Source organism: Aphelocoma coerulescens, assembly GCF_041296385.1.
Source record: "Aphelocoma coerulescens isolate FSJ_1873_10779 chromosome Z unlocalized genomic scaffold, UR_Acoe_1.0 ChrZ, whole genome shotgun sequence".
NCBI classification, from domain to species: Eukaryota; Metazoa; Chordata; class Aves; order Passeriformes; family Corvidae; genus Aphelocoma; species Aphelocoma coerulescens.
This window is the reverse complement of record NW_027184085.1, coordinates 33,191,196-33,204,393: the sequence shown is the minus strand read 5'-3', so window position 1 is coordinate 33,204,393 and position 13,198 is coordinate 33,191,196. Positions and strand designations below refer to the sequence as shown.

At 38.5% G+C, this 13,198-nt stretch overlaps 1 protein-coding gene across 2 annotated transcripts in view; it reads right to left on the bottom strand.

Annotated features, from left to right (window-relative positions):
- Nucleotides 1–3,598: 3,598 nt before the first annotated feature.
- The window catches only part of SH3GL2 (SH3 domain containing GRB2 like 2, endophilin A1), a 93,876-nt gene continuing 84,276 nt past the window's right edge, over nucleotides 3,599–13,198 (bottom strand). For both annotated transcript variants that reach the window (XM_069002083.1, XM_069002084.1), the window contains 4 exons: nucleotides 12,272–12,430; nucleotides 10,816–10,919; nucleotides 7,495–7,625; nucleotides 3,599–5,069 (listed from right to left, as the gene is read on the bottom strand). In XM_069002083.1, the coding sequence (XP_068858184.1) occupies nucleotides 4,870–5,069; nucleotides 7,495–7,625; nucleotides 10,816–10,919; nucleotides 12,272–12,430 (594 nt within the window). In that variant the 3' untranslated portion in view covers nucleotides 3,599–4,869. The remainder of the gene's footprint in view (nucleotides 5,070–7,494; nucleotides 7,626–10,815; nucleotides 10,920–12,271; nucleotides 12,431–13,198) is intronic.

Sequence of the window (13,198 nt, the reverse complement as noted above, 5' to 3'; positions counted from 1 at the left end):
GTCCAGGGCACTATGCCCATCGTCCAGGGATGTGCAGCACCACAACACCCCGGCAGAGGGTCCCTGTTTGAAGCCAGGCTCTCTCTCTCTCCCTCTCTCTCTCTCTCTCCATCAGTCCTCATGTCCTTAGCAAACCTCTTGCATGACCTTGGAAACCTCTGGTGTGGGAAGAGATAGAGTGACTATGAGGATCATTAGAAATGCTACTAAAACAGCTGTCTTGGTGATGTGCATTACCGCTAGTGCCTACTGAAGGATCTTGCTGCCCATGTGGAGGCTCTGAGCACTGGACATGCTACAGGTCAGTGACTGGTGAAGGACAGGAAAGTCCCTAAATAAGCACCGTTGATGGTGATTGGATAAATTGCTGAATCCTCTAATTTCAGACAGTGACCCAAAGAAGCACCAGTATGTATCTGCAGGTGCTGGGAAAGCAGATCTTGTCAGAGAGCAGCCCAGCCTCTCCTGGAATCTCTCAGCTCAAAGATGAGGAGAGACAGAGGAGCTTGAGCCCCTTTATCTTTCCCTGCATTGTTAGTGCTTCTTTTCAATTCCATGTTTCACAAAAGGTGCAGGGAAAGTGAAAGACACAAGCCCTAAGCACTGCGCAAGGGAGTATAAGAAGCATGAAGCTGGCTGCCAGTACCCCACCAAATGAGCTGTGGGCCAGGAGAGGGCTCTCAGGACTTCAGCTTGTCCATTGTTTGCCCTAGTGGCACCTGAAAGGGAGATATTCTTTGTGTGTGTCCCAGAGCTGCCAGATCCTTCAAGAGCCAGCAGTTCTAGGAAGGCGTGGCAGAAGTTGCTGTTTCTTTGACTGCTCCACTGTGCTGCATCTCCAAGGAAATACTATTAAACAGCTTAGAAATTATCTGTACATTACAGTGCACAACAAGACTATGTATGACAAAGCTGTTCCCATCTTTGACAACACATTAGACCAAATGGCAAGGAAAGACAGCAAAGTCTTCTGGAAATTTCAATCTGTGCTTGAACTACCGGAGTGCTAAAAGTTTAAAAATAATAAAATAATAATTACAGAACATTCTAGACATTCTGAGCTTAAGTCTAGGACGATCTACTGTGCTTTACAGAAAATTAAACATATCTGTAGAATGTACTCGATTTTAAACAAGTGTATATGCCCAAATTCATGACCTCCTTTGCCTATCACAAAGTCAGCCTACTCCTGTGCTGGGAAGAAGACGCATTTCTACTGACCTACACCTGCCTTCATGAGATAAGAGAAGCTTAGGATACATTCTGAAGTGGAACTATTACTCATCATAGGAGTGGCCATAAAGATATGCAAGACCTGGAAGTGTGAAACCAGAAAAGAAGTCCTCATAGCAGTTTTCAAGTCTTGTCAAGGTAGTTCATGTGGGAAAAGCAGTATGACTATCTTCAAAGGGAGAATTGTCTGTAAGCCAGATTCAAACACAAAATTCCAGATGTCACTACCATCTTCCTTCTTTCTGGAAGGAAGAAGATATTTGAAAAGAAGAAAAACCCCACATTTTCAATTACTTCTTTATTTAGATGGAGAACTGTTCAGGGAACTGTTGGAGTACTTTGTTATATTTTTCAGAAAGATTCACTCTGCAATAAATAAAGAAGGCTAAGAAGGTAAAAGCTTCAAGAAACCTTACAGTTCAACAGAAAAAAAGAAACCAACATCAAACATAAAGCATTTAGCTGTATTTGGCAATTGATAACTCAGGGCTGGCAGACTTCCTAATTTCCTCTGTGAGGAGCAGTTCTGCAGCCAAGTTTGGTAATTAGGAACCCATGTCATATTTTTAAAGTATTTCTGAAAACATACACCTTAGGAAGCAGGATGACAGAAGTTGTAAGTCTCCCAGTGAAAAAAGATTATATCCATCAACAACATATCTCATGTGATTCTAGAATGAAGGAGTCACAGAGCTCCATAGGCAAAGTTTTGAACTACCTGATGTGCAAAAGCAAACACCCTCCTGCTTTGTTTTGGATCACCCTCTTTATCTTAGTACTGAAGGTTTAGATGCAAACTTTTGTCAGCCCTGGTAATCCCTCTCTTGGCCAAGTAAGATTTTGATCTTACCCCCTCAGGAATAAAGCATTCTTTGGGTATTACCTGCAGGAGACACAGAACAGAGCAATAAGGAAGTGCCAGGAATTGTGCAACATGTCAAGACCAGGCCCATGTCATCATGATGACTATTCTGTGCAATCTTTCTGGTCCCATTTGTTGAAAGACACCACAATTCCCTAAACCTTAAAAACTAGGGCCCCTCAGCAGGGTGGGACAGCACTGCATGCCAACGATCCTTTTGCTCTAAATCATGAAAATTTATCTCTGAAGTTGTTGCCCTGTGGTTGTATGTTCTCCACAAATGTTACAGAATAATAATCTGACAAAACAGAGATGTGCCAGGCCACTACTTGTGACTTCCAGGTCTTGATAATTCATGTAATTAATTGTTCTGTAACTGTTTATAGTAATTCTGACTAATAGTAACTGTAGTATGGCACCATTAATGCATATGTATAAAGTTTCAAGTCCATTGAGTTTGAAACAGATTTCTCCCAATCACTGACAGAAACTTCCTTAGAGGCCAGTCATTGGATTTAGGATAGAACTGTAATAAAAAGTTACAGGAATTTTACCTGTATCTATATTTTCTTTACAGTTTGGGTTAGAAGGGACTGTAAAAGGTCACCTAGTCCAGGACCTCTGCAATGAACATCTTCAACTACACCATGTTGCTCAGACTCCCATCCAGCTTGACCTTGAACTGAGCCTTGAATGAGGCACCATCTCTGAAAGACTCTTCTTCTACTCTGTCAGTCTCTGTCAACATGCACTGGGACATGAACATAGGGCAGAGAGCAGAAGAGGGGAAAAATAAGAGTGAGAATCACTCTTAGCAGAAGGAACACTGAGGTTGAAGAACGATGAGGTGGAGACTGTCCGTGACATACCAGCAGATATTCACAGTAAGTCCTGTGCTGGACTTACCACTGAAAAAGGGGGAAAAAATGAGGAGGGAGAAGCAGCAGAGAGGAGGTTTTATGGGCATACTGTACACCTACAAATACCCATGCCAGTGAGCTGCTGGTGGGGAGGAGTCAGGAGAGAATTTGAGCTTGGGAACTGGGACAAGAAAGGTGATAGTCTTTTTGTTCTCACTGCACAAAAATACTTGAATTGGTTTAAATTAGTTTTCTTTAAGTCAAGTCTGTTTTTCTTGTGACAATAGCCCTGTTTTTATTTAGAACCATAAAGTTACCAAGTCTTTAAGCTTCATTAGGGAGTTTGTGAACACCAGCATTCTTTGATATGAAATAACCTATATCTTACAAGACTGCATTCTAGTCATTGAGACATTAATTTAATGTGGTCAGTCTTAAGTTCATCCCACTTATGAGGGCCATTATATGCATGAGATTTATTTGACTGAGGTAAAATTATAATGACAAAAAAAGAAGATTTTTCACATTTGCAGGAAATGAGGAATATGCTTTCTAAAATAAAATTCCTGTTAGCTGAAGTTATCAAAACAGATTTTAAAGCAACAAAGAAATAATCCACAACATTATTCTAGTTATTCTCTCAGCATTTATTTGAAATAACAATATTTTCCATGATATAGTTTATACATTAAGCAGTAGGGAATTGTCTTCATTTCACATCACCCAGTATTGAAGTGGCACATTCGAAGCAGCACATTAAACCTCTGATAGAGTCTGTACAATTTAGATAAATAGAACTCTGGATAACTAAACTAACAGAACTTCTGCAACAGTTACCAAAAGAATGCCAAGAAGCTAGGCACAGCACTGTACACACCAAGTGCAGGAAGGAGGAACACAGGAGAACCAACTAAACAGATGGGAAATGTTTTTGCATATACAGCCACGTCTTTCATTGCTCAACAAAAAAATGACGTTTTATTTTGTCCTCATTGAGGAGAGGGTATGCACAAATGATGTTCAAAGAACACGTGGTAGACAGAAACAAATGAAATGAGGGCTGTGTTTGGTTGGTTACTGTATTCCTCAGTGAATGAGTTTACAAAGGATATCTGGTGCTTAAGCAGCAAGGTTTTGTGCCAAGACTTGACAAGAAACATTAAATAAATGCCAGTTTTATTCCCCATCTTGCCCATTTACTGGCATTTTGGTGAGCATGCTAAAAGTTCCTGAAGGGCAAATTCAGGTGGTTTGTGGTCCAACATTTCTACTACAGGAATCCCCATTTGACAGCTTACAGTTTACCTCTGGAGGGAAATAGGCCTTTTAACAATAATTAAGAATATAAAACTTAGCAGAGAGCAGCAGGACACACAGTACAGTGGTTCATTTTCTGAGAAACCAGAGGATCTACACTTACGCTCTCTCTGTGAGAACAGCCAGCCAGTTTGGTTGGAAGATACAATTCTGGTTAGTCATGTTAGACCTTTGTGAACTGTATCATTAGGAAGGGAAAGATGGAATGGCAAGAACTTTTCCCTCTTCTTATAGAGAACTAAGACTGAAAAGGTAATACGGTGGTGATAGGCATTATCTTCCCAACACCACCTTCACTTCCTGCTACTTCACTATGAGCTATCTGCTTTGCTTGCCATCATCTTCCCCATTTCATCTCACTAATGGCTCTGGTTTACTACCAGGCCAGCACAGTCAATAAACTAATCCACGCTATGCTGGCTCAGAAGATACAACGCATCACCACCACATAGTATGACAACACGTAAACTGAAGATGCTCATTAGGAATTGATAACTCTAACCACTGCAGTTTGCACTTGTAAGGTGTAAGAAGCAGCATTTTGAAAGCAGTGGTACTGACACAACTATCTGTGTCAGAGGTGGTGGATCAGCATTCCTAATTGGGTAATGGAACCAGAATATCAACATAATTGATGGGGAAGAAACCTGACTGGCCATGAAGCATTCCCTCATACCAGTTTTCATCAATCTGGTTAGTGAGGGTAATAATATCACCCTCTTTAAATCCCAGCTCTCCTTCATTCTCTGGTTCAAAGTCATACAGAGCTCGGCAGCATGGCTGATCCATGTGAACACCTGGGAAGAAGAGACACAGAAACAACATGCTTAAAAATATCAACACTTAAGAGTACCCATTTTACCACTGTACCTATGACAGATTTTGCTGTTTCTGGTATTACTCATATTCTGATGACAGTTCTACAATAATATCTATATTTGGACTGCCAAGCTTCATTAGAAGACAATCATTAGCTTCTGACAGTCTTCAGTTACTGTAAGTGCCTGCTGGTAAAAGTCTGAGAATCCCAAAAGAACCAAGCTTTTGTCAAGCCCACACCTGAAAGCACAACTGTGATCAATTTGGAATCTAATTTTTATCAGTTTATAAAACACAAAAAATTAAGCAAAAGCCCTAACATATTTCCAGATTTACTGGCAAAGAGATGCTTTGTCTATTTACTTCAGGGAAGTAGTGTAAGGGGTAGCTTAAAACAACAGTGAAAAAGTAACTGTGTGTTTGCCCTTTATTTGGAAATTTCAGTGGTACAGCTATACTGCTGTACATGCTCCTAATCCTCCGAATTTTAGTATCACGTTCCCAAAGAATTTTATTCCCTATTCCCACAAAACACTTTAGTGCAGGGCTGTCAGGATAGATTCAGAAAAAGTTTGAAATTGAGAGCTCGCTAATATGCTAGTTCACAAACATCTGACCATAAACTCTTTAGGATGGCTAGTTGATATTATTATAAGTCATTAGTTTGACAGTGTTTCCATACATTATATGAAATTAACAAACATCCTCCCTCTGCCCTCTCCCTGAAGTCTCTATAACTTCAAGCCTACCAAATCCAAAATTGTTACTGGTCAAAATGTTTAGGATTTGAGCAGCACTAAATTGTAAGAAATCATATCTCTACCTGTATTTCCATAGTGAAAGTTATGCACTTCAGTGGTCTGAATGATGCCACATTCACATGCCACTTCACCATAATGATAGTGCTAAGAATACATATTCTACTTCTTCATGTATACAGGCTTTAAGATGAGTAAGTTTCAGATTCAAACATTTTGCATATTCATTTTGAACACACACTTTGGATAGAAGGCCCATGCTTGAGTTATTTCGGGACAAATTTTTTCATTTCTATAGACCTCAATAGAGCAAGTTTTTCAAATACTAGATTTATTACATTCTATAGTGAAACCTTATTTCTTTTCTTTACATATCTTTCACAGTGTATTTTGGTTTCTTTGTCATGAGGACGGCTGTGCTGACATCAACAAGCCTTACAGCATGTTTGCTATCCTCATTTCTACCAGCTGAAATTTAGAAGAATTAGGAAATAAACTGTTTGAATTAATCACCCCAAACATACATTCAAGAATTTTCAAAGAAGGCATTCCTCTGAAACCAATAAACACTTCAAAAAAATGAACCCCTATTGAAGAAAATGCTAAACACTGCTCCCTGAAGAGGGAAATATCAATGCTGGAGAGATACATGAACATCAGTCTGCACTGCCTTAGCACAGACTAGTGTTCATGATGCTACAAAAAAGGAGTGAAGAGAGCTCTAGCATGCAAGACTCAAGCCACACTCATGCACAAGGAATCTCTGTTAAGTCCTTCTCCTTGCTAGCATAGTGAGGAGATTGCTAGGATTTCGCAAGATTGTTTATTTCCAGTTGCCAGTGCCAAATGGAGATACTGTTTCTGTCTATATGTGGGAGAAAATCAAACATTCACATCAGGATGTGAGGGAAAGAAAAGAAATCCTGACTAAAGATCTAGTGAAAAAAAAATCCAACCTTGCAAGGTGGAATGTGATAGCAATTGTCACTGAGGTAAACTAAGGAATAACTAAGATGGGGATCTGGACAGAGGCTAGCTCTCACCATAACATGGGATAACAGATCATTTTGTGTAAGAAACAAATCATAAGCCTTCCGTGGGATGTGCTGATATTAAATAAACACTTCTTTAAGATAGCAATTACGCACACTCATACTAAGGCTTAATCTTGCTTGTGCTGCTCCTACTTGGACAAAGAAAATAGTTCCTATAGTTTAGTTTTTCTTTTCAGTTATTTTTACTTTCAGGCTCTTTGTGTTCTAGTTCCTGGTTTGAAACAGCAGGATATGGTTATGGTGGTCTGGCAGGCCTCAGGTTTCTGCATTTTGATGGAAAACTTTCAATTGTTATTTTGATTTTCTAAATGCCTATTTTGTAAAGATCTGTATTTCAAGGTAAGCTTCTAGGATAAAGGAAATTTTTGACCAAAAGACCCATTTAAAGCAATGGAGGATCCCTCTCTGTTCTCCTGCCTGAGGATATGAACACTTTACAAAGAAACAACAGTTCAGACATCTCTCTCCTACCACCATTCTCTTTTTCCCTCATGGAAGAACGAATCACCAGAAGAAAGCATGCAACTTCTGCATTGACACAAAATGTCAGACAGAGCTGGTTTTCCTGCTCACATTGCTACTGACATTACCTGATGGTTTGGGTGTGGTGGCATGGGATATTCCTCCATTGTGCTGTGTATTGTCACCAGTCGAGAAATCCAGGCTCATACGGGGTTTGGGCTGGTATTCTCGCCTGGGCTGAGATGATGCCTCTTTTATTCTGCCAAAACATGAAGTTAAATCTCAAGAGTTAGTATCTTGTTAGCAGATGAGATGCACCGACTACCTTTATTTCTAGGCTGAAGTTCTCACCCACCAATCATCCATAGTAAACAAGTTCTGTCATTTGGGGTAGTTTTTCTGTTTACAACAGTAGTTTAAATTACGAGAACCAGCTGATGTGAATGTGCCATGAAGTTGTTAATTTTTCATTCCTTTTAGAAACCTAGCACTTTGTCTATCTTCCTTTTGCCTAACAAAAACAAAGAGCTCATAATAAAGGAAAACTTGTTACGTGACTATCAATGCTTAGAAAAGGGGTTTACAAACACCTCTGTCCCAATTTTTAGCATGATTTTTTGCTTCTAACTATTCAGTTGACTGATGCCAACTCTTGTCATTTTGTAAGAAGACTCTGTGGGAATGTACTGACTTCATTTGCAGAATTGGTTAATTTGCTATTTGGAATACTTGTTTCACAAAGGGACACAAGTCCAGTCTTCCTGACTCTCAAAATAAGCACTTACTTATCAGTCATTTCAACTTATTCTTCTAATTGAGAAATCTAGAATTTTTAGAGAAGGGTACATCTACAGATTCCAGGGTAAAATCCAAGGAAGGGATGAACAGAATCAGAGCAGCTTATGCAGAACAACTACCACATGTATTTCTAATTCCACATATGAAAGAACATTTCATATGAGTTTAAAAGACAAGTTGGTTTCTCTAACCTTTTCTATATCTGCCCTAGACTTGCTGTTAGTTGCACATTTTGATTTATCTATTGAAAAGATCTGCATCTAACTTAATGACTTTTGATCCTGATAACAAGGTTTTCCTCACCATCCAAAATACTATTATAAGTCAGTCCCCAGAGAGTGCTTTTCTTCCACATTAAAAAAACGAAACCTGGTAAGTAAATTAAAAACTTAAGTAATAGAAGTTGTCAAAATAAATAAAAAGCCTTTGCTGTGTTTCACTCATTAACAAAAGTTACTTTTTCAAGGCAGTAAAATTTTTAAGAAATACTTTAACTAGTTCTCTTAATGCTTTCTCAAAAGAAATATCATTTTTTTCAGATTATGAACTACAAGGTGACAGTTCTAGTGATTTGCTAAAAATTACCCAAAAGCTCAGCATGAGCTATGTTTCTTAAGAAAAGAAATATCTCCAAGGAAGCCATTCCTGCTTCCCAGCTGCTCTGTCATGATACTGTGTTGGGAAAACTGCATCCTCATTTCACTTGGTGAAAAAGGGAGTTTAAAATAGTCTTTGCTGACCTTCCAGTTTTTATTAATTTTACTGAAAGTTTCCTGACATTCGCCAACCTCCTAATGTTTCCCAGTTCCTGGAATCATGGTATTTTAAGGAAGTTTATGCCTTCCATTAATGTGCAGAAGCAGAATGAAATTCTTGAGCTTGTACCTCCTGAAGAAATTCTTGAAGTCTAATCTAAACAGCCCAGAAAAAATAGAAGACAAGTGCATTTTTAAGTTTTTCGTAGTTTTTGCAGTCTAATTTTTAAAAATTTTTTTGTGAATATTTTACACAGGACAGTGTTAGTAATTATAAGACATTGTCCGTGCCAGAAATCAGCATGAACAGGTTCCATTCACTCTTTTAAAAAAGGTACCTAGAAAATGGGCAGTATGTGCTGTAGACATCACTGACAGTGAACAGTAACAAATTTGCTCAGCTTAAAAGTAAAGCATCATTTATTTTCTGGTCTATATAGTAAAAAAAAAACCAACCCCCAAGCCCCAGGGATTATGCATTACTTGCTACCTGCCTATCACCAGCAGGGAAAGACTAGCTTGGATAGTAACAGCTCTGCATTCCTGACTCATCTCTGGTGTGAACATATCACAGCGCCCAATCTGTGTCCAGTGGTGTGGATAAAGGATGATTTAGCCAGCAGCCTCTTTACAATTAGGCATGCAAAAGATTTACTTCAACTGAATTACCATAGCATTCTGATGAAGGAGCCTTGAAAAGCTAAAACCATTCACAGCTGAAACTTAAAGCAAAAATAGTGACCAGTTAGCAGAAATTTTAAAAGGGCAAAGGATCATCTGAATTGATACAAGAAGAGAAATCTATTGCAGAGAGTGTTGTGTTCACTTAATGGCATAATTTATGGACTACAGGATAAACCACCTGTTCCTGAGGAATTTTTAATGCTTCTGTAAAGAAAGTGAATTGCAGTATTGTTTTGCAAGTGCTAAAAATTGTTTTGTTAGCTGTTAGACAGTACTGCAAACTGTATCCAGGAACAGTCAGCTGGACAGCCTGTCTACCAAAACAAGTGCTGCTGCTAGTCACAAATTAAGACTTAGAACTGAATGAGGTTTTCAGGATGCACGCTCTGAGAAAATCAACACTGACAGGCCCAGCAGTATTAGCAACTTGATCTATACTAATGACATCAGAAAACAGCTGTCTTTGCACAGTACATGAACATTATCCCCTCTTGGGAGTTATATCCAGCTTTTACTAAGAGTCTTCCTGAACCATATGGGTAGAGAAACCTTTCCTGTATGTTAAATTTCCATGAAGAAGGATGTATGTGTGAGAAGCTGATCAATCTGTTTTGATGGAAACAAATATTCTAAAATAAAAATTATTAAGCTCTATTAAAAAAGATATTGTAGGAATTCTGATAGCATATGCAGTTACACAAAAGGGGATGGAAGAGGTAAACTAAGTTAAGTCTTGTATCAAGTTTGATCTGATAATAGGAGGAGTATTAAATAAAGTGGTAGATAACGAGGGTGTCACTACCTAGCTCAGGAAGATCTTCAGGTAGACAAGAATGCAACAAGATACTCTTTTTCAAAATCAAATTTTAACATCTTCTTTCAGAGTAAGCACACTTTGAATACATGCACAAACAGTAAGGAATCCGAAGCTGCGGGTCTCACTGAATTCAGTATTTATAAACACTTACTTTCAGTTAACTCACATTTAACAGCTTTACTGAGCTGATGTGCTTTCCTGTACTCATACTCAGAAGCAGATGCATCTCCAAAACATTTAAACCTCAGGTTGCAATCGTCTAATAAAATGGGCCTTGTTTTCATAAACATACAAGTACCAAGTTGAGAAAGATAACAGAGTTGCATTCTACTCATAGGTTTTCTACCTCTGTTGAACTAACAAACTGTTCAAGAAACTTACAAAAAGTGCATTACCTATCTTCCAGCTTAGAAGTAACTCGCTGTAGGATCTGTGTGGCCTGCTTGTGGTACTCCAGCTGGGCTTGCACAAGAGCAGAAAGCTGGCTCACTTGTTCAATCTGAGGATTGACATTAAAACATTGGATCTTAGATGAATACTAACAGCTCAGGCAATAGATAATAAGGACCATGGTCCACTGCAAAGGCAGTTTTACTTATCTCTCTAAAAACTTGATTCATCTTTGTAGTTAGCAGTAAATATTTACATATCAGTCTTTATTCATTACCATGTCTGGTTATGACCTGATCTGGAATGGTAACTGCAACTCTTCTCCGCTGATCATCTCTCCATGGCTGATTGCATGAACAGCAGCCTACAGACCTACCACATTCAGCAAACACTATGAAAGTAAAAACGAGACTGTAATGAGAGTATAGTACACCTTCTCCCTCCCTGCCTTTGAAGGGCGCAGAACCACAGGGACTATGGTCATGCTTCTGTTGTATTCTGACTTGTGAAGCAGACCAGAACAGAAAGATACTACGTACTCTGGGATGCAGAATATTTGTAATGAAGGCAGAGAGCATTCCACTTCATGAGGGGAAAAACACCCAAAACCCCACTTTGTGGGCAACACAAGTGCTAGCAGTTTCCATCATGCACAGTGCCTCAATGGTGTAATGTTGCCGAGCACTGTCTGCACACATGGGGATGGATGTTACTACAAGGATTAAAACTACAAACTTGTTATATTTCTTTCATTTCAGTGCAGCTATATTTAATTTGTTATAGCTCCTCTACAGCAATCTGGTAACAAAATGAGGAGTTAGATAAGGTGTGCACTTAAATCAAGTAATTCACATCAACAGAAATCCTTAATTTTCTTTGACTACATATTCTACAAGACAGACTTCAGCTGACATGTTATAGAGATGTTTTTTATTGCTTAACTTTACAATTTCAACATTAATTATAAACAGAACATTAGATAAACCTAGTAAATGCTCAATCCTAGCTAGCCTATAGCAAAACATTCTGCAGTCAGATAGAGACAGTCACAGTAACTGAGTTTTCTATTCACAACTGCATCTGATTACAACAGACACCATGGGGTTGTGAGCTCATAATTTCTGATATTTACAATCCTCTCAGCAGCTCACACACTTGAGCAAAAGCCTTGGCACAAACCCTATAACCACAAGTAAGAGTAATTAGCTATATTTACAGGATACTAAGAAGAAAGATTCTTTAGTTTTGTAAGTAAAGCATTGCAGTTAGGAAGCACAACAATGCTACAGAGGACTTATGTTCTTTAGCTCAGTTACCTATAAAATACCTAAGAAATAGGTCCTAAATGAACATGCTGTACATTACTATAGCTTCTGAGCCTCTCACTGTGTCCAACAAGGAGGAAAGTGCTTCCACTATCTTTCTAAGACTCTGGTCAAAGATTAACAAAGGTTATCTCACATCCATCTCCAGAAGGTTGAACATGCTTGACTCAGCAATTTCTTTTGATTCATCAAATTTCTCCAGAGCTTGGCGAAGTTCTTCATCAGGGAGCTTGCCCTGTCTTTTCTTCTTGTAATCAAAATCCAGGCGTCGACCCTCCATTTTCTTCAGGTGATGCTAAAAAACCAAAAAACACAAATGCAAGCACAGTGTAAAGGATTTTCCCTGATACTGCATTGTAAGGAGGTAGTCCTGCACACTTGCAAGCATACACTGTTTATTGTCTATGAACCCTTCCCCAGAGGAGAGAAACAGAATAACGAAATAGGTGGATTATGTATCATTTAAGAAGCAATGATCTAAATGACAGACCAACTCTATTAAAAGGCCATGCAGAATGGACAACTTCAATTGCCATCTATGTTAAAGATATGCAGGTTTCTTGCTCTTTAACTCTAATGAAAAATTACCTGAGCACTGTTTTCCCTAGATGCTCAGGAGAAAATTCTTTTACAAGCAGAACTTAGTACATTTTTGTCTGCATGACAGCACTCATAAACAAAACAGAAAATATTTTTAATAATTTCTATCAGACCACTAAATTATCTTAAGATTTTCTTATACTGAAGATTTTCTAGATTGTTAACTGAGGTAACATTCATGTTCATCTGTTTAGCAGCTGCCCTATCCAGCTGGCCAAAAGTTAATGCTACCAGCATGACCATGGTTACTTGAGGTGTTTACTTTCGCCCAGAAGAATCAATTTGTCATCCACTGCGATATTTATAACTACCAATTTTCTAAATTACATCAAACAGTCCAAGATATCTTTCATCCACATATATTTAATAGTATTAAAGCCTTACTGAGCTGAGAAGAGCAGCTACTTAGGCCAATAAGCATTTGCCATACACTAGAAAATTGAATGTAAACATTGGTACATCT